This window comes from Hylobates moloch, unplaced genomic scaffold, assembly GCF_009828535.3.
Source record: "Hylobates moloch isolate HMO894 unplaced genomic scaffold, HMol_V3 SCAFFOLD_1, whole genome shotgun sequence".
Taxonomy (NCBI): Eukaryota; Metazoa; Chordata; class Mammalia; order Primates; family Hylobatidae; genus Hylobates; species Hylobates moloch.
In genome coordinates this window covers 157,925,257-157,946,340 of record NW_026652276.1, presented here as the reverse complement: position 1 = coordinate 157,946,340, position 21,084 = coordinate 157,925,257, and the positions used below count along the sequence as shown (strand labels likewise).

At 37.4% G+C, this 21,084-nt stretch overlaps 1 protein-coding gene and 1 long non-coding RNA gene across 2 annotated transcripts in view; one reads left to right on the top strand and one right to left on the bottom strand.

Moving 5' to 3' along the window:
- Positions 1-443: 443 nt before the first annotated feature.
- Positions 444-21,084, bottom strand: part of THSD7A (thrombospondin type 1 domain containing 7A) — a 475,310-nt gene continuing 454,669 nt past the window's right edge. The window contains exons 24-28 of the mRNA XM_032760458.2: positions 7,584-7,679; positions 4,680-4,762; positions 4,121-4,331; positions 1,641-1,728; positions 444-954 (exon numbers count right to left, since the gene is read on the bottom strand). Coding sequence (XP_032616349.1) covers positions 870-954; positions 1,641-1,728; positions 4,121-4,331; positions 4,680-4,762; positions 7,584-7,679 — 563 coding nt within the window. The 3' untranslated portion in view covers positions 444-869. The remainder of the gene's footprint in view (positions 955-1,640; positions 1,729-4,120; positions 4,332-4,679; positions 4,763-7,583; positions 7,680-21,084) is intronic.
- The window catches only part of LOC131384648 (uncharacterized), a 28,011-nt gene continuing 11,311 nt past the window's right edge, over positions 4,385-21,084 (top strand). The window contains exons 1-3 of the long non-coding RNA XR_009215707.1: positions 4,385-4,419; positions 6,644-6,729; positions 8,846-8,921. This is a non-coding gene — a long non-coding RNA (uncharacterized LOC131384648). The remainder of the gene's footprint in view (positions 4,420-6,643; positions 6,730-8,845; positions 8,922-21,084) is intronic.

The following is a 21,084-nucleotide window of genomic DNA, read 5'->3' as shown; positions in this document are numbered from 1 at the left end:
TGAAAAGAGGCAGTTTCTATGGCAATACTGGTTAAGCGCCTATCATGCTGCACTAATATAGTGCAAAAATGTGCCTTCCATATAGCAAAAAAGATGCAGGCAACCAGTTTGAAAATCAGGAAAAGTAGAAACGTATTGTATTAACACAAGTAAATTAGTTTTCCAGACAATTACCACTATAAAATACTGAACTTGAGGACTTGTTCTTCTAAGACACTAGTACTTGTCCAGCATTCTTACTTTGGAGAGAGACAAGAATGAAGTCTTAAAAAAGAGGCTTTGTCTCTGAAATGTGGGTCAATAAAATCTACCATCGACCACCAAGATGCTGAATTTATTCAATGGATTTTCTGCTTAGCTTAGAGCTTATTTGTTATGCATTGTTAAAATTGCTTATTAGCAAGTACATAATCTGACATAATGTGTATCATTCAACTGAGTACACATGTTAATTTGACTATAGTATTGTGGAGATCTTGGTAGAAACTCTTCATGCTAGGAAGTTTTATGGATTAACACTGCAGACAGTCTTATATCAGGCATCCTAACTGGCCAATTCCACCATTATTTTTTAGAGATGAAAGTGGTTTTTCAGTTGGTAGATTTCAGAAAAGATGACATAAAACTTTCAGAATGCAGCATGTATTCAGCTAAATCTCCTGTAATTCTCACGGTTGATGGTCTGTATATAAGTGGTACTGTCTTAAATATCTCCAGTGGCAGTATGATTTTCACTCTTGTCTTTATGATGCCCTTTTTAAAAATTAAAATATATTTTAATCCACACAGTTTGGATACATTTGTTGTGGCCTCTGGACATCTATGAAGTCAGAAAGCCAAAATTGGTGGTTACCAGGAAAAGTTACATGTTACATGTCAGCATCTCCATCATAGGCTAAGGTTAAAGGTTTCAGTCGGTTGTTTTGCCTTCTTTGGGGTTTCTTTGGCTTTTTGCTGTAAAAACATTCAGAAGTAGGAGGAAGAAAATCAGTTTCTAATTGTAAATTTGTTTGCTTTAAGCGAAAAAAAGTAAAATCAAATTGATAAACTGAAATTGCCTCGTTGCCTGCCTTCCCTAAAGTCTATCTTAGAATTTGATTTTCTGATCTTGAATTTCAGTTTTATGCTTTGAATAAACTCTAAGTAAACTTCAAGTGTTTTACTATCCTACAAAAGATAAATTATCCAAGTGGGATTCTTTTAGTATTAACAACAGAAATAATATCATAGTAGGGTCATTTTCATTTGGCCAGAAACCTTTATAAATAATGTGTAATTTATAAATAATACATGATTTAAAAGAGAGTTGAATATGGTTAGGTATTACTGTAATATCTTCCTCCATTAGTAATTCAATATAAAAATCTACAGTTCACCATAATCAGTACAAAGCAATATTCTCTTGAAAATATGCAAGACAACATACTCGAGAAGATGACCTGCAGCAAGTTCTTGCTCATCTTTAGAAACGAAATGGCTCAGATTTGGTAGCTTTTAGCCCATCTAGGACCAAAGCCATGTTTATTTAGAAATTCATGTGAACACCAGATAAATGTAGAGTACTTATTTGAGACATTAGTTTGCTGTTTCTGTGTTACGATTAAGTATCTCTTCGGATTTTTAATTATTTAAACACTCACCAAGCTAGATAAATCATGGAGACAATAAAGATGAGTAACACAAATGCCCCAGCTGCTACACCGTAAACCCAGGTCTTTAGTCTCCCATCTAAGAAGAATGGATATTAGTTATTAATTCACATTAGTCTGGTATACATGAGGCAGTCTTTAACTATGACCAATGGTCAGTAATATATGACCAATTTCTTTCAAAACCCAAAAAGAATTATTGCTTCAGCACAGTTAATGATTAATGCAAAGCTGCTATTATGAGTTAGATTCTGCTTCATTAAAGATAAGCTATCAAGGAAAAATTGAATTGAAAAGTTATAAATGTTTGACTTCAGATTTCAAGTCTCTTTGTCTAAACTTCAGCTGCCTTTCATCTTAATTTTATTTCAAACTCGATATATGTGTAATGCTATATAAACATTTTCTTCTGATTTTCAATCTATTTTGAGAATTGCAATGATAAGAAAAGATGAAAAATGCAATTTTAAGAATGTTTCTACAACCTCGAGTTAATGCATATAGGTATTTAAACAAAAACTTTGTCATTTTTATTCCAGGTAAAATGAAAGTGAATATATTTAACATCTTATGGAATTAATAATCTTTTATTTAGTCTGCACTTACAATGTGTTTTAAAATTGGCTGACAATGTCATTTTCAAAGCAATTGGTTTGGTTAACATATAAAAGGATCTATAAATAATTTTTTTCTACCTTTTCTAATATATGGAATCAGACATAACAGGAACTTTTGTAATTTGGGTTTCTGGTCTCATCTTTGAACTCCTCAGTTTTATGCTCTGAATAAACTTCAAGCACAAGATGTTATTAATGACATTGGCTAATTTAATTTGATCCTCACATCAACATATATTTTCTGTTGCAATTAAATATTTGATCTTAGTGTTAAAATTATAGATTGGGCAAAATTGACCTCACATAGACTGGTTTATTCAATATTTGAAAGCCATCAAATGCAAATTGGTACTGTGGAATTTTTTCACCTGGAGTTAGATCAAGTTAGTTAGAGGTTCATTTGCTGGGAATAAACTCAATTAATATTCTGAATATCCTTTCTAATCCTAAAGATTTTTTTTTTTTAATTTGAGATCAGTTTAGAATCAAAAGAGCTGTTCCACGATTGAGGTTCTCTACGTTGAGAGTTTCTTCAACAAATGTTTTTTGGGGTTTTTCAAAATCAAAGAATATCTGAGTTTTCAGAACATGCACCTTTTAAATATATTAAAATATTAACTTTGGGGAAACTATATATAAAATTTAAAATGATGACAATAATATTCCTTTTTTTCAAAAGGACTGGTTTTGCTCTGAGATCTGCTTCAATTCTTAGTAAAGGTCAAAATTGCTACTGGTTGTCTGCTAGTCCACTGTCTTAAACACTGAGGGAAGAGTTTCCCATGCTTACACAGATAAGTCAGCTTTGCAAAATAAATCATACTATCAGCTACATAAGCCAATTAAAGCAGGAATAATCACCCAAACATTTAAAATATCTTAAAAATCCAATATTTATTCTCCAATAAGGGAAAGTATTCAGACTTAATGCATAGAAATGGAGATGTGCTAGCTAAGCAGATTCCTTCCATCTTTTCTCATGTTTCTAATGGCATTTTAAAGTAGACTATGCCTGGCTCTGCCTGGAGATTCCCTTTGCTTCATGGACTAGTAGTTCCTCCAGGATGTGAGAAAAAGTGGCATATTAGCTGCTTTATAAACCATGTAGCACATTTTCAAGCACCAGGTTAGTTCTAGGGATGAGCATATGATGAAATCCAACTAAGGAGGGAAAGTGTGCAGAGTAGAGAATAGCATATCACAAGGTATTCAAGCATTTGCCTGTACTGGCTTTGCATTTATTACCAGATACATTAAGAGCTGTCTGTGAATGTGAAAAAAAATTTGGATCATCCTATCCAGAAGGGAAGGCTCCATTGTCTCCCTGTTTATCTGGCACTAGTACAGATTCCAAGTATTTGAGTATGCTGACTTTTAGGGCTAACACAAACTGGTCTAGCTACCATGTGTGCCCTGGCACAGAACTGCATTACTGATGTTTTTATTTAAGGGTCAAACTATTACTGTTCCTATGATCAAATGAAAAATTCTGGAATGTCTTTACAGTCTCCTTTATCCTAGTTCTGAATGACAACACATTTTTTAAAATTCATGTTTCCAACTTTGTTCAATTTGAAATTAATTATACTTGTAATTTTTGGACTGGAATTGAACTGAATCATATTGATCCAAAATTTTTTCTCAGAATGTAATTTCATTCCTCTGAACTTCAAACATGAGTTATTTTCCATAATGATAGTAAAAAATTGAAGAATAGATGGCACTATCAGAATAAATGCATGTAGATAAAATAATCAATAGCTCATATAAAAATGCTTGCTCACTTTTTTAATTCTTTGGCATTGCCTAAAATAACTAAAGGTTTCTACTTCAACACTAGTCTAGTCAGTTCACCTGGCCCAAATGGCTGTAGAAACCAGGTCCTTCCCCGTCCTGCTGGGTTACTGGAGGGTTGGGTTGGATGTACAGCCCGACTGGTTTTCACATCTCCTCTTTTGTCCTCCATGGTGGGTATTACAACCACGGGGATAAGTGTGCATTGCTCAAGGGTGCTGTTAGAAGACATGACTTCAGTGTACCCTTCTTCACAATGGCATGTTTTTGTCTGCAGGAGAAAAGAAGACTTACACTAGCCACGTAAGGAATCTTTGAAAGTCTAACAGACCTGACTTGAAGAGAAGGCTTTAAACAAGGTTTGTTTTGGGAATTACTATACATAATTCCTGTAATATTTTTAACTACACAGAAACATACTTTTGGCATTATATAAAAATGTATTCTAAAGGTGAAAACAAGTGAATTCAGGACTTTTTAGATTGGTAAAAGGAGGTGTCTAAAATGGGATTTTTATGCCTCAAGACATGCTTTCTTTGGAGGAAGATAAACTGCATAAGAGACAGTGGGGTGACAAATGATGGAGCTGGCTTGTCTGCCCTGATGAATTTACACATACCTCGCTACAGTATGAGTGGGGTTGACTACACGGTGGGTTACAAGACCGGTCGGCATCAGGCTGGCTCATCACCAAGCAGCCCCCTGCAGAACAGAAAATCATGTTTTGACAAATAATATATCTTGCTGTGATAAAAATACACTGTTGTTAGTGACTTGTCTTTGAATCTTGAACCACCTTGGGAATCCCAGGAATTTTTCTGTCAGTGGTTGACTGTGAAACATTTGGTTAACCTTGACCACCTTATTTAGTGACTCCAGGCCCTTCTTACTCAGGGGAGCTAGCTCAGTGCCTGGTACTCAGCAGGTATTCAACAAGCATTTGTTGAAAGAATGATTTTATAGCTGCTATTTTGAAAATACTAATTGCACACAAGCTTTTTCTGTCAGGAGCACATGAATCCAAGTCCGGCAATTGAAAAGCTGATTTAATTTCAAGTTAAGATTCTTTCTTGGAGATTCAAAACAATAGTTTTCATGTCCTTTGAAATAACTCTTTAGCTCTTTAATTTATGTTAAATAAATGTTTTCTTTAAATAATGCATATTTCTTTTTTTAGAAAAGTCACAGTTTCTGCTAATTCATGGTGTTTTTTGGATATAGAGAAGAAAACAAATGTATCTACTAAATCATTTGTTTTGCACTATGGTTTTAACTTGACATTAGAGTTGTTTATCTCTCTCTTGTTTATTTTCAAGCGTAGTACCAACTGTGCCTAATTTGTCTCAAGTGAGGTTTTAAGATGGAAATAGACGTCATAAAAAACATTGGTGACGTGAAGGAAGCTCATATTTTCAAACTATACTTGTTCAGTTTAACAGAATTTTAGCAAAACAAAATTTTTTCTTTATTTATGGAACTGATGATTCTCTGGAATATAATCACAGGTGCCTATTGCTAATTCTTTGTGTTTCTCTCAATATTATAGTCACAAAATACTCATAGAAAAATTGTCACAGAAAAGCAGTTAGTCATTGCAAGGCAATCACAGTTAATTGGCCATACTGAAGTTATTATTAAACACACACACACAAAGCAATATTTTGAGCTTCTTGTAAGGACAATTCATAAATTAAAGCAATTGATCAAGACAGGTAATATACTTTACACACTTGTCTATTTGTCATAAAGAATCTCATCTCTCCTAAAAGATGAAAGAAGAATGCACATAGAGTTTAACACAAATCATTTACACATTGGCCTTTTGGTACTGAATAGCATTAGAAATAATCCATTGGACACTTTGCTGAATTGAAAATAAATTAAAAATATGATTTTATAGGTAAGTCTTTTAAAATTTGACTTACCTTTGCATTGGGGGAATAGCCCCAACTGCAGTGGAAAAAGAGTTTTTAACATGTAGAAGAAAAGTCAGGTAAATATTATTTGCATCCATTATTGAAAAAAAAACTTTAAACTTATAGGATCATCTAGAGAAGCTGTTAAATTTTCTCTGAATAGTTTAAAAAAGAATGGAGACATTTATTTCCAATTGCTGAGCTCAGTGGATGACTTCTGTAACACCTCCTCATTCAGAAAGCCTGTCTATCCCTGTCAGGACTCTTCTCACTCCATACCTCTTAGAGTGGGGTAGATGGAGCAGATTTTTCTTCCAAAAAATAATACAGTGAGAGAGCAAACGGTTTCTACTAGATGTCTTTTCTTTGTTACGTATGTGACCACAGGGAGTTGTTATTATTAAGGGTTTCTTGAGAGAGCTTTCTCATGTATAAAATCCTATTTTCACAAGAAAAAAAATTGACATCCTGGTCCAGCTTCCATATGGAGGAAATAAGTAATTGGGTTTCGATAAATCCAGGTAATTTAAAATTCAATATAAAGATGGATAGTTTTCAAAAACCATATTGATCCTTGCTCCTATTTCTTACTGTATATATTAAAGTTAAATTTATAAATGAACATTATTCAGAGGCATCCAAATGCACACTGTTTTTTCCCCCACAGCAGGATCGAAACAGCAGCAAGTAAGCAGGTCTGCCTCAGCAGTTAACTGTCAAGACTCCTGCTGTTGCTATGCTATGGCAATTCCTGTAAGTTAGATTTATAAAAAGAAATTGCTTATGGAAAGGCTTAGATTTCTGGGTCCATGTGCCTGAAATTAAGGTTCTGGTTCTGACTTGCATTTCTTTCTAGGAAATTTGCTTGGTGGTTCACTACCTATCTTGAGCCAAAGTCTCTTCCTCCTTCAAGGGGTCCTTAGGATCCCTCAGGCTTACAGGCTTCAGATAGGCTTTTAGTAATTGCACACTAGAGTAGTTCTTTGGAGGTATATGTTGGTTGAAGTACAATCAAATAAAGTTCTTCCTTTGGATTTCTTCTTTGGATATATAATAATCTGGGGATGTGGGCACAGTAGGTGAGCTGCTCAGATGGTCTGGGTTTGAAATTTACCAGTAGGTCTTCCCTATTAATTAATTTAAAAATCTCTAAATCATAGACTTCTGAATTTAAGCAAGGTATTTGGATTTGTATAATCATATTCCCTTGGTGGTATTTTTGGTCTGCATTTATATTGCCTTCAAGGCACAGAAGCAGAAAGTCAAAAAAATTGATTTTTAAACATATAGTAAGTTATTCATATATAAAATTTCTAGAAAAGACCTGAAAATTATTTCTAACAATTATTTATTAGAATTAGATAGTATTTTAAATAAGTTTCAGCAGCAATACCTGAAAAGGCTAGGTGAGAGATAATTTGAACCATTATAAACTAAAATAATTTGTCATTGGTCACCAGATGGGTATATACAGCTTAGGCATCCTGAATCCCAAACAGGCTTTGAATACTGAAAGAGTAACTTTGTTTCCTTAATTATTTTCTTCAACCAATCACTTGTGTGTTACAGGAAGATTTTCAAAGAACAAAGAGAAACTGGAGGTTTACCTGTTACATTTATACCATCTGACCTTTGACACCACACTGTTCGGGAAGAGCCCTTCCAAGCACTGGCCATCCATTTATATTCATAGCACTGTCCATCTGCAGGGAAATAATAAACATTAGCAAAAGCATTCTGTTACCCAGAAGGACAATCAAGGGGATAGAGTATTAATAACATATTAGTGAAAAGTAATAAGCCCATCTCTGATGATTCAAATGTCAATTTATTGTCCTAAAGTTGCCATGCATATGTTTTAAAATTGCAGCTATATACCTCAATCTCAACTAACTTTCCATGTCTACTGTCACACTACCTGGTGGGAACCTAGGTTTTTAATTTAATTTTTTAAAAATATTATGAAATAAATATACAGCCAGGTATAGAGAATAACTGTATATATACAGTTATATATATATCTCTCCCATCATGCAATTTTAATATTATTTATCCATATTTGCTTCAGTTTTCATTAGCTTGTTGATGAATAAAACATGAGATATAATCGTATTCTTTTCTGTTCTGATCACCCTCCCTGTCTGTCCAGCAATACTTGCTATTCTGAAGATGTATGACTTTCTTTACCATGCTTTTAATTTTTTCACTATACACACACACACACACACACATAATTACTATATACAGAAATAATATATGGTATTACTTTCATGCAGTCATAAATTTTAAAAATGTATCCTATTCTGTGTAGCATTCTGAAACTTAGTCAGTGTTACAGGTGAAATATTTCTAAGTGATTTTAAAAAATGTAGTACGGTCAGCTTATTTTAATCGCTACATAGAATGCCATTGTACTACATAACACTGTTTATTTAGCTATTTTTCTATTAGGTTATTTTTAATTTTGTTATTCAAACAATGAGCTGAAGGTCAACCTTGTGCAAATGGCCTGGTGCTTCTTTAAATTACATATCTAGAAGGGAAATTTGTTGCTATCACTGTATGGATAGCTGAAACTTTGTTAAATATTGCTCATTTTTTTCCTGCAAAAGGTGACAATTTACAAATCCATCAGCAGTGCATAAAGATTGCCATTACTCTAAACACTCATGAAAACTTATAATTGCCAGATTTTAATTTTTTTTGGTTAGTCTTTTGGGTATGGAAAGTTATCTTGTCATTTTAAAGTTCCTTGATTACTAAAGTTATTGAACAGTAACAAAAATGTTTTGGGACATTTGGATCTCCTGGTATGCAAGCTGCTTCTTTAAACCTTTGGCCTTTTATGTTTTTTCTCATTGAATTGTAGAAATTCTTCATTCTGGAACAGTGATTCTTAAAGTGCGGTTCAGAGACCCTGGGAGACATTGACATTCTTTCAGAGTGTGAGTGAGGATTTCCTCTTTGCAACTACAGTCTGTGTAAGGTTGGATTTTCTTTACATACATAAACTAAAATAAGATTGCAATAAGTTGAATGCAGAAGCAGGTAAGAGAATCCAGCAGTCTTAATTTAGACTTCACAGAGATTTGCAAAAATCCAAACAAGACCACTCTTGTCATTATTTTCCATTTGTTATGGTGAACTTATTTTGCAGGAAATTTGTTATTTATAGTAACATACAATTTTGTTTTTTGATCATTTTAAATAAATAAATATTTTCTATTTTTAAAATTATACATGTCAGAAAAGAACAGTTCTTTCAGGTCCTCAACAATTTTAAGACTATTAACTTGTTTTGATCAAAAAGTTCTAGATTTGCTATTCTAGACATGAATCCTTTGAAATTAATTCGCTTCATAAGTATATCTTTCAAGTTTGTGGCTTGTCCTGTAACCTTCTACTGTGTAGAAGTTTTAAATTTTAATTTAAAGAAATTTAAAATTTTTTTCCATTTTTGTTTGTGCTTTTGGTGTCATATTTAGGAAATCCTTCTCTACCTTGAGTTCATGAAAATATCCTCTTATATTTAGTATTTACAGTTTGTTCTTCATCTTTAGGTCTATAATTTATCGAAAATATAGTTTTGTATGTGATGTAAGCTAAAGGTATTTTTTAAAACTTGATATGGATAACACATTTTGGCAATATTATTCATCCACTCATTCTCCCACTGACTTTCCCTCTGCCACTTACCTATATAAGAATTTGTCCTGGAGATTCTCTTTTCTTTTAGTCTAATGGCTTAATTGTTGATCAATTACCCTTTTTAACTATTGATGCTTTAGAGTAAGTCTTGATACAAAGCCATGTAAGTCCCTTGAATTATTCTCCCACTTTTCCTTCTTAAAAACATTCTGGGATCTTCTTGGCCTTTAACTCCTCTGAGTTAATTTTAAGATCAATTTCTCAGATTACATTAACAACCTGTTCAAATTGCATAGATTTTATAGGTAAATTTGTATAAAATTTACATGTTATAATATTGAGGCTTTTTATCCATAAACATTGTTTCACCAACGTTTTAGTTTTATGTCTTCCAATAAGATTTTATAATTTTTCATACCTATCTTACATGATTTTTGTTGCATTTATTTTTTATAGTTTTAGTTTTATAGTCAATGCAGTTTTTTCCAATTCAATTTTATAACAGTTTTGCTGGTAAAAAAAGACTATTTATTTTGTGTATTGGTTTTTAAATTGTACAATGTTTCTGAATTTTCTTACTTCCAAACAGTTGTCTATACATTATCTTGATTGTCTAAAACGTGAAATTCATATACTATGAGAATGATAATTTTATTTTTTCATTTTCAATCTTAAACTTTTGATAACACTTGGTTGGAACCTCCTTCACTAGGTTGAAAATAAGTGGCAATAGTGGTATCCTTGTTCTGTTACTGATTCCAAGAGCCTGCCTCTAATGTTTCCCCATGTATTATGGTGTTTGTGTAAATTTCGATAGACCTTATTTATTAAGTAAACAGATTTTCTTCTAGTTCAAGTTTGGTCTACACGTTTTTATTGTGAAAGTGAACTGAATTTTAGATATACCTTTTAATGTGTATTAAAAATTATATCTTTATTTCTGTTAATGTGAGAAATTATATTAATAGATTTTACTAATATTTGGTTATCTTTGTATTTCAACAATTATAGTCATATTATTAAATATTAATTTGGTTAGCTAATATTTTATTTTTATGATTTTGACATCTACTTTCATAAGTAACTTTATTTTTAACTGGCTTTACTGTCAAGGTTATACTCTCATAGTAACTGGGGGTTTGTTACATAGGTATACACGTGACATGGTGGTTTGCTGCACCCATCAACCTGTCATCTACATTAGGTATTTCTCCTAGTGCTATCCCTCCCCTTTACCCCCACCCCCTCACAGGCACTGGTGTGTGATGTTCCATTCCTTGTGTCCATATGTTCTCATTGTTCAACTCCCACTTATGAGAACGTGTGTGGTGTTTGGTTTTCTGTTCCTGTGATAGTTTGCTAAGAATGATGGTTTCTAGCTTCATCCATGTCCCTGCAAAGGACATGAACTCATCCTTTTTTATGGCTGCATAATATTCCATGGTATATATGTGCCACATTTCCTTTATCGAGTCTATCATTGATGGGCACTCGGGGTTGGTTCCAACTCTTTGCTATTGTGAAGAATGCTGCAATAAACATATGTGTGCATGTGTCTTTATAATAGAATGGTCCCAGTAATGGGATTGCTGGGTCCAATGGTATTTCTTGTTCTAGATCCTTGAGGAATCACCACACTGTCTTCCACAATGGTTGAACTAATTTACACTTCCACCAGTAGTGTAAAAGTGTTCCTGTTTCTCCACATCCTCTCTAGCATCCATTGTTTCCTGACTTTTAAAACCCATTCTAACTGGGTTTTGATTTGCGTTTCTCTAATGACCAGTGTTGATGAGCTTTTTTTCATATGTTTGCTGGCTGCATAATGTCTTCTTTTGAGAAGTGCCTGTTCATATTCTTTGCTCGCTTTTTGATGGGGTTGTTTTTTACTTGTAAATTTGTTTAAGTTCTCTGTAGATTCTGGATATTAGCCCTTTGTCAGATGGATAGATTACAAAATTTTTCTCCCAATCAGCAGGTTGCCTGTTCACTCTGATAATAGTTTCTTTTGGTGTGCAGAAGCTCTTTAGTTTAATTAGATCCCATTTGTCAATTTTGGCTTTTGTGGCCATTGCTTTTGCTGTTTTAGTCATGAAGTCTTTGCCCATGCCTATGTCCTGAATAGTATTGCCTAGGTTTTCTTCTATGGTTTTTATGGTTTTAGGTCTGAGGTTTAAGTCTTTAATCGATCTTGAGTTAATTTCTGCATAAGCTGTAAGGAAGGGGTCCAGTTTCAGTTTTCTGCATATGGCTAGCCAGTTTTCCCAACACCATTTATTAAATAGGGAATCCTTTCCCCATTGATTGTTTTTGTCAGGTTTGTCAAAGATCAGATGGTTGTAGATGTGTGGCATTATTTCTGAGGGCTCTGTTCTGTTCCATTGGTCTATATATCTGTTTTGGTACCAGTACCATGCTGTTTTGGTTACTGTAGCCTTGTAGTATGGTTTGAAGTCAGGTAGCATGATGCTGCCAGCTTTGTTCTTTTCACTTAGGATTGTCTTGGCTACGCAGGCTCTTTTTTTGTTCCAGATGAAACTTAAAATAGTTTTTTTCTAATTCTGTGAAGAAAGTCAATAGTAACTTGATGGGGATAGCACTGAATCTGTAAATTACTTTGGGCAGTATGGCCATTTTCACAATATTGATTCTTCCTATCCATGATCATGGAATGTTTTTCCATTTGTTTGTGTCCTCTCTGATTTCCTTGAGCAGTGGTTTGTAGTTCTCCTTGAAGAGGTCCTTCACATCCCTTGTAGGTTGTATTCCTAGGTATTTAGCAATTGTGAATGGAAGTACACTCATAATTTGGCTGTTTTTCTGTTATTGGTGTATAGGAATGCTTGTGATTTTTACACACTGATTTTGTATTCTGAGACTTTGCTGAAGTTGCTTATCAATCAGCTTAAGGAGATTTTGGGCTGAGACGATGGGGTTTTCTAGATATACAATCATGTCATCTGCAAACAGGGACAATTTGACTTCCGCTTTTCCTAATTGAATACCCTTTATTTCCTTCTTCTGCATGATTGCCCTGGCCAGAACTTCCAACACTATATCGAATAGGAGTGGTGAGAGAGGGCATCCCTGTCTTATACCAGTTTTCAAAGGGAATGCTTCCAGTTTTTGCCCATTCAATATGATATTGGCTGTGGGTTTGTCATAGATAGTTCTTATTATTTTGAGATACGTCCCATCAACACCTAATTTATTGAGAGTTTTTAGCATGAAGGGTTACTGAATTTTGTCAAAGGCCTTTTCTGTATCTATTCAGATAATCATGTGGTTTTAGTCTTTGGTTCTGTTTATATGCTGGATTACTTTTATTGATTTGTGTATGTTGAACCAGCCTTGCATCCCAGGGATGAAGCCCACTTGATCATGGTGGATAAGCTTTTTGATGTGCTGCTGGATTCAGTTTAGCCAGTATTTTGTTGAGGATTTTCACATCAATGTTCATCAGGGATATTGGCCTGAAATTTTCTTTTTTTTTTTTGTTGTGTCTTGGTATCAGGATGATGGTGGTCTCATAAAATGAGGTAAGGAGGATTCCCTCTTTTTCGATTGTTTGGAATAGTTTCAGAAGGAATGGTACCAGCTTCTCTTTGTACCTCTGGTATAATTTGGCTGTGAATCCATTTGTCCTGGACTTTTTGTGGTTGGTAGGCTATTAATTACTGCCTCAATTTTAGAACTTGTTGTCTATTCAGGGATTTGACTTCTTCCTGGTTTAGACTTGGGAGGATGTATGTGTCCAGGAATTTATCCATTTCTTCTAGATTTTCTATTTTATTTGTGTAGAGGTGTTTATAGTATTCTCAGATGGTAGTTTGAATTTCTGTGGGATCACTAGTGATATCCCCTTTATCATTTTTTATTGCATCTATTTGATTGTTCTCTCTTTTCTTCTTTCTTAGTCTGGCCAGCAGTGTATCTATGTTGTTGATATTTTCAAAAAACCAGCTGCTGGATTCATTGATTTTTTTAAGAGTTTTTTGTCTCTAGTTCCTTCAGTTCTGCTAGCTTTTGAATTTGTTTGCTCTTGCTTCTCTAGTTCTTTTAATTGTGATGTTAGAGTGTAAATTTTAGATCATTCCTGCTTTCTATTGTGCCCATTTAGTGCTATAAACTTCCCTCTCGTACTTTGTGTCTTTGTTCATATTGGTTTCAGAGAATATATTTACCTAGTAGTCATTCAGGAGCAGGTTGTTCAGTTTCCATGTAGTTGTGCAGTTTTGAGTGAGTTTCTTAATCCTGAGTTCTAATTGGATTGCACTGTGATCTCAGAGACTGTTTATGATTTCCGTTCTTTTGCATTTGCTGAGGAGTATTTTACTTCCAATTATGTGGTCAATATTAGAATAAGTGTGATGTGGTGCTGAGAAGAATGTATATTCTGTTGATTTGGGGTGGAGAGTTCTGTAGAAGTCTATTAGGTCTGCTTGTTCTAGAGCTGAGTTCAAGTCTTGAACATCCTTGTTAATTTTCTGTCATGTTGATCAGTCTATTATTGACAGTGGTGTGTTAAATTGTGTGGGCATCTAACTCTCTTTGTAGGTCTCTAAGAACTTGCTTTATGAATCTGGGTGGTCCTGCATTGGGTGCATCTATATTTAGGATAGTTAGCTCTTCTTGTTACACTGATCCCATTACCATACTTAATGCCCTTCTTTGTCTCTTTTGATCTTTGTTGGTTTAAAGTCTGTTTTATCAGAGACTAGGATTGCAACTCCTGCTTTTTTTTTTTTTTTTTTTTTTTTTTTTGCTATTTGCTTGGTAAATATCCCTCCATCCCTTTATTTTGAGCCTATATGTGTCTTTGCATGTGAGATGGGTCTCCTGAACACAGCACACTGATGGGTCATGACTCTTTATCCAATTTGCCCATCTGTGTCTTTTAATTGGGGCATTAGCCCATTTACATTTAAGGTTAATATTGTTATGTGTGAATTTGATCCTGTCATTGTGATACTAGCTAGTTATTTTGCCTGTTAGTTGATGCAGTTTCTTCATAGTGTTGATGGTCTTTACAATTTGTTATGTTTGTGGTACCAGTTATTCCTTTCCATGTTTAGTGCTTCCTTCAGGAGCTCTGGTAAGGCAGGCCTAGTGGTGACAAAATCTCTCAGCATTTGCTTGTCTGTAAAGAATTTATTTCTCCTTCACTTATGAAGCTTAGTTTGGCTGGATGTGAAATTACGGATTGAAAATTCTTTTCTTTAAGAATATTAAATATTGGCCCCCACTCTCCTCTGGGTTGCAGGGTTTCTGCAGAGAGATCCACTGTTAGTCTGATGGGCTTCCCCTTGTGGGTAACCTGACCTTTCTATCTGGCTGCCCTTAACATTTTTTCCTTCATTTCAACCTTTGTGAATCTGATGATTAAGTGTCTTGGGGCTGCTCTTCTCGAGGAGTATTTTTGTGGTGTTCTCTGTATTTCCTGAATTTGGATGTTGGCCTGTCTTGCTAGGTTGGGGAAGTTCTCCTGGATAATATCCTGAAGAGTGTTTTCCATTCTTCCCATCACTTTCAGGTACACCAATCAAAGGTAGATTTGGTCTTTTCACATAGTCCCATATTTCTTGGAGGCTTTGTTTGTTCCTTTTTATTCTTTTCTCTCTAATCTTGTCTTCTCACTTTATTTCATTAAGTTGATCTTCAATCTCTGATATTGTTTCTTCTGCTTTATCGATTTGGCTATTGATACTCGTGTATGCTTCATGAAATTTTTGAGCTGTGTTATTCAGCCCCATCAGGTCATTTATGTTGTTATCTAAACTGGTTATTCATGTTAGCAATTCATCTAACCTTTTTTCAGGGTTCTTAGCTTCCTTGCATTTGGTTAGAACTTGCTCCTTTAGTGCAGAGGAGTTTATTATTACCCACTTTCTGAAGCCACCTTCTGTCAACTTGTCAAACTCATTCTCTGTCCAGTTTTATTCATTCCCTTGTTGGTGAGGAGTTGTGATCCTTTGGAGGGGAAGAAGCATTCTGGTTTTTGAAATTTTCAGCCCTTTTATGCTGGTTTCTCCCCATCTTTGTGGATTTATTTACCTTTGGTGTTTGATTTTGGTGACCTTCGGATGGGGTCTCTTAGTGGACGTCCTTTTTTATTGATGTTAATGCTATTCCTTTCTGTTTGTTAATTTTTCTTCTAACAGTCAGGACCCTCTGCTGCAGGTCTGCTGGAGTTTTCTGGAGGTCCACTCCAGACCCTGTTTGCCTGGATATCACCAGCAGAGGCTGCAGAACAGCAAAGATTGCTGCCTGTTACTTCCTCTGAAAACTTCATCCCAGAGGGGCACCTGCCAGATGCCAGCCAGAGCTCTCTTGTATGAAGTGTCTTTCATCCCTTACTGGGAGGTGTCTCCCAGTCAGGAGACATGGGGTCGGGACCCACTTGAGGAGGCAGTCTGTTCCTTAGCAGAGATCAAATGCTGTGCTGGGAGATCTGCTGCTCTCTTCAGAGCCATCAGGCAGGGATGTTTAAGTCTGCCTAAGCTGCACCCACAGTGCCCCTTCCCCCAGGTGCTCTGGCCCAGGGAGATAGGAGTTTTATCTATTAGCCCCTGACTGGGGCTCCTGTTTTTTTTCACAAATGCCCTGCCCAGAGAGGAGGAATCTGGAGAGGCAGTCTGGCCACAGCAGACTTGCTGAGCTGCAGTGGGCTCTGCCCAGTTTGAACTTCCCGGTGGCTTTATTTACACTGTGAGGGTAAAACAGCCTACTGAAGCCTCAGTAATGGCAGACGGCCCTCCCCAGCTAGAGCGTCTCAGGTTAACCTCAGACTGCTGTGCTGGCAGCGAGAATTTCAAGTCAGTGGATCTTAGCTTGCTGGGTTCTGTGAGTGTGGCACCTGCCCAGCCAGACCACTTGGCCCCCTGGCATCAGCCCCCTTTCCAGGGCAGTGAATGGTTCTATCCCACTGGCATTCCAGGTGCCACTGGGGTATTTAAAAAAGCTCCTGCAGCTAGCTAGGTGTCTTCCCAAAGAGCCGCCCAGTTTTGTGGTTGAAACCCAGGGCCCTGGTGGCATAGGCACCAGAGGGAATCTCTTGGTCTGCAGGTTGCAAAGACTGTGACGTATCTGGGCTGGAGTACACTGTTCACAGTCTTTCACAGCTTCCCTTGGCTAGGGCAGGGAATCCCTGACCCCTTGCTCTCCCCGGGTGAGGCAATGCCCCATTCTGCTTCAGCTCGCCCTCTGTGGGCTGCACCCACTGTCCAACCAGTCCCAATGAAATGAATTGGGTACCTCAGTCGGAAATGCAGAAATCACCTGTCTTCTGCATTGATCCTGCTGGGAGCTGCAGACTGGAGCTGTTCCTATTTGGCCATCTTGCCCAGAATCTCAACTTTTTTTTTAAAGATTTCACATAGGGAGATCCTGGATCCAAGATGGCCAAATAGGAACAGTGCCAGTCTGCAGCTTCCAGTGAGATTGATGCAGAAGGTGAGTGATTTCTGCATTTCCAACTGAGGTACCCGGCTCAGCTCATTGGGACTGGCTGGACAATAAGTGCAGCCCATGGAGGGTGAGCTGAAGCAGGGTGGGGTGTCGCCTCACCTGGGAAGTGCAAGAGGTTGGGGAACTCTCTCCCCTAGCCAAGGGAAGCCATGAGGAATGGTGCATTCTGGCCCAGATACTATGCTTTTCCCATGGTCTTTGCAACCCACAGACCAGGAGATTCCCTCGGGTGCCTACACCACCAGGGCCCTGGGTTTCAAGCACAAAACTGGGTGGCTGTTTGGGCAGACACTGAGCTAGCTGCAAGAGTTTTTTTTTCATACCCCAGCGGGGCCTGGAGCACCAGCGGGACAGAACTGTTCACTCTCCTGGAAAGGGGGCTGAAGCCAGGGAGCTGAGTGGTCTAACTCAGTGGATCCCACCCCTACAGAGCCCAGCAAGCTAAGATCCACTGGCTTGACATTCTCACTGCCAGTGCAGCAGTCTGAAGATGACCTGTGACTCTCAAGCTTGGTGGGAGGAGGGGTGTATACCATTATTGAGGCTTGAGTAGGCAGTTTTCTCCTCACAGTGTAAACAAAGCTGCTGGGAAGTTTGAACTGGGCAGAGCCCACCAGAGCTCTGCAAAGCCCTTTTGTAGACAGACTGCCGCTCTAGATTCCTTCTCCCTGAGCAGGGCATCTCTGAAAGAAAGGCAACAGCCCCAGTCAGGGGCTTATAGATCAAACTCCTGTCTCCCTGGGATAGAGCACCTGGGGGAGAAGGGGCAGCTGTGGGTGCAGCTTCAGCAGACTTAAACATCCCTGCCTGATGGCTCTGAAGAGAGCAGTAGATCTCACAGCACAGTATTTGACCTCTGCTAAGGGTCATACTCTCTCCTGAAGTGGGTCCCTTACCCCTGTGTCTTTGACTGGGAGACATCTCTCAGCAGGGGTTGACAGATGCCTCATACAGGAGAGCTCTGGCTGGCATCTGGCAGGTGCCTCTCTGGGACAAAGCTATTAGAGGAAGTAACTGGCAGCAATCTTTGCTGTTCTGCAGCCTCCACTGGTGATACCCAGGCTAACAGGGTCTGGAGTGGACCTCCAGAAAACTCCAGCAGACCTGCAGCAGAGGGTCCTGACTGTTAGAAGAAAAACTATCAAACAGAAAGAAAGGATTAGCATTAACATCAACAAAAAAGGACGTCCACTAAGAGATCCCATCTGAAGGTAACCAACATCAAAGGTAGATAAATCCATGAAGACGAGGAAAAACCAGCACAAAATGTCTGAAAATCCAAAAACCCAAATGCTTCCTCTCCTCCAAAGTATCAAAACTCTTTGCCAGCAGGGAAACAAAACTGGATGAAGAATCAGTTTGACAAATTGACAGAAGTAGGCTTCAGAAGGTGAGTAATAACAAACTCCTCTGAGCTAAAGGAGCATGTTCTAACAGAATGCAAGGAAGCTAAGAACCTTGAAAAGAGGTTAGACGAATTGCTAACAAGAATAACCGTTTAGATAACAACATAAATGACCAGATGGAGCTGAAAAACACAGCTCAAAAATTTCATGAAGCATACATGAGTATCAATAGCCAGATTGATAAAGCAGAAGAAACAATATCAGAGATTGAAGATCAACTTAATAAAGTGAGAAGACAGACAAGATTAGAGAGAAAAGAATAAAAAGGAACAAACAAAGCCTCCAAGAAATATGGGACTATGTGAAAAGACCAAATCTACCTTTGATTGGTGTACCTGAAAGTGACAGGGAGAATGGAACCAAGCTGGAAAACACTCTTGAGAATATTATCCAGGAGAACTTCCCCAACCTAGCAAGACAGACCAACATTCAAATTCACGAAATACAGAGAACACCGCAAAGATACTCCTCGAGAAGAGCAACCCCAAGACACATAATCATCAGATTCACAAAGGTTGAAATGAAGGAAAAAATGTTAAGGGCAGCCAGATAGAAAGGTCAGGTTACCCACAAAGGGAAGCCCATCAGACTAACAGTGGGTCCCTCTGCAGAAATTCTACATGCCAGAAGAGATTGGGATCCAATATTCAACATTCTTAAAGAATTTTCAATCCATAATTTCACATTCAGCCAAACTAAGCTTCATAAGCAAAGGAGAAATAAAATCCTTTACAGACAAGAAAATGCTGAGAGATTTTGTCACCACCAGGCCTGCAAGAGCTCCTAAAGGGCACACTCAATATTGAAAGAAAAAACTGGTACCAGCCACTGCAAACATGTGGATCGGTCAGAGTGGTTCAAGAAACTATAGGGAAAGGAGCAGGCCTTCTGAAAGGTCCGAAGGCTCTGCCTGGCTTTGGGGGAGAATAGCCAAAGGCAGCTGTTCTCTGACCCTGAGGCAGAGGGCAAGGAGTAGGTACAAGGGAGTGTAGGGGAATTTATCTTAAACAGGCTTGTTTACTTGTGTTGACCAGGAACCGATCTTTGATCATCCACACATGTGATGTTCCTTGGAAGGGGAACAATAAATGTTAATTACCCACAGATTGTGGTATTGGGAAAAGCTCCAGGCTTTTGGCATCGTGCCTACACTGAATAAAAGCATGCAGCTCCAGCTTCTCGGGGCTGCACTTTGGCAACTAGAGCCAGGCAGACCCCTAGCTGCTTTTACACTGCATACCTGTGTCCAAGTACTCATTTCATTCATTGGTCGGCCAGGGTCTACGGGAAGACCCAGCACAAACACATACCAAATTGTAAAGACTATCGACACTATGAAGAAACTGCATCAACTAATGGGCAAAACAACCAGCTAGAATCACAATGACAGGATCAAATTCACATATAACAATATTAACCTTAAATGTAAATGGGCTAAATTAAAAGACACAGACTGGCAAATTGGATAAAGAGTCAAGACCCATTGGTGGGCTGTATTCAGGTGACCCATCTCACATGCAAAGACACACATAGGCTTAAAATAAAGGGATGGAGGAATATTTACCAAGCAAATGGAAAGCATAAAAAAAGCAGGGGTTACAATCCTAGTCTCTGATAAAACAGACTTTAAACCAACAAAGATCAAAAGAGACAAAGAAGAGCATTACATATGGTAAAGGGATAAATGTAACACGAAGAGCTAACTATCCTAAATATAGATGCACCCAATGCAGGGCCACCCAGATTCATAAAGCAAGTTCTTAGAGACCTACAAAGAGAGTTAGACTCCCACACAATAATAGTGGGAGACTTTAACATCCCATTGTCAATATTAGACAAATCAATGAGACAGATAATTAATAAGGATATTCAGGACTTGAACTAAGCTGTGGACCAAGGAGACCTAATAGACTTCTACAAAACTCTCCACCCCAAATCAACAGAATATTCATTCTTTTTTTTTTTTTTTTTTTTTTTTTTTTTTGAGACAGACTCTTGCTCTGTAGCACAGTGGCACTATCTCGGCTCACTGCAACCTCCACCTCCCATGTTCAAGTGATTCTTCTGCCTCAGCCTTCCGAGTAGCTGAGACTACAGGCACCCGCCACCATGCCCAGCTAATTATTGTATTTTTAGTAGAGATGGGGTTTCACCATATTGGCCAGGCTGTTCTCAAACTACTGACCTTGTAATCCGCCTGCCTCGGCCTGCCAAAGTGCTGGGATTACAGTCATGAGCCACCATGCCCAGCCCAGAATATACACTCTTCTCAGCACCACATTGCATTTTTTCTAAAATTGACCACATGGTTGGAGGTAAAACACTCCTTAGCAAATGCTAAAGACCGGAAATCATGACAAACAAACAGTCTCTCAGACACAGTGCAATCAAATTAAAACTCAGGATTAAGAAACTCACTCAAAACTGCTCAACTACATGGAAACTGAACAACCTGCTCCTGAATGACTACTGGGTAAATAACAAAATTAAGGCAGAAATAAGTAAGTTATTTGAAACCAATGAGTTCAAAGACACAACATACCAGAATCTCTGGCACACAGTTAAAGCTGTGTTTAGAGGGAAATTT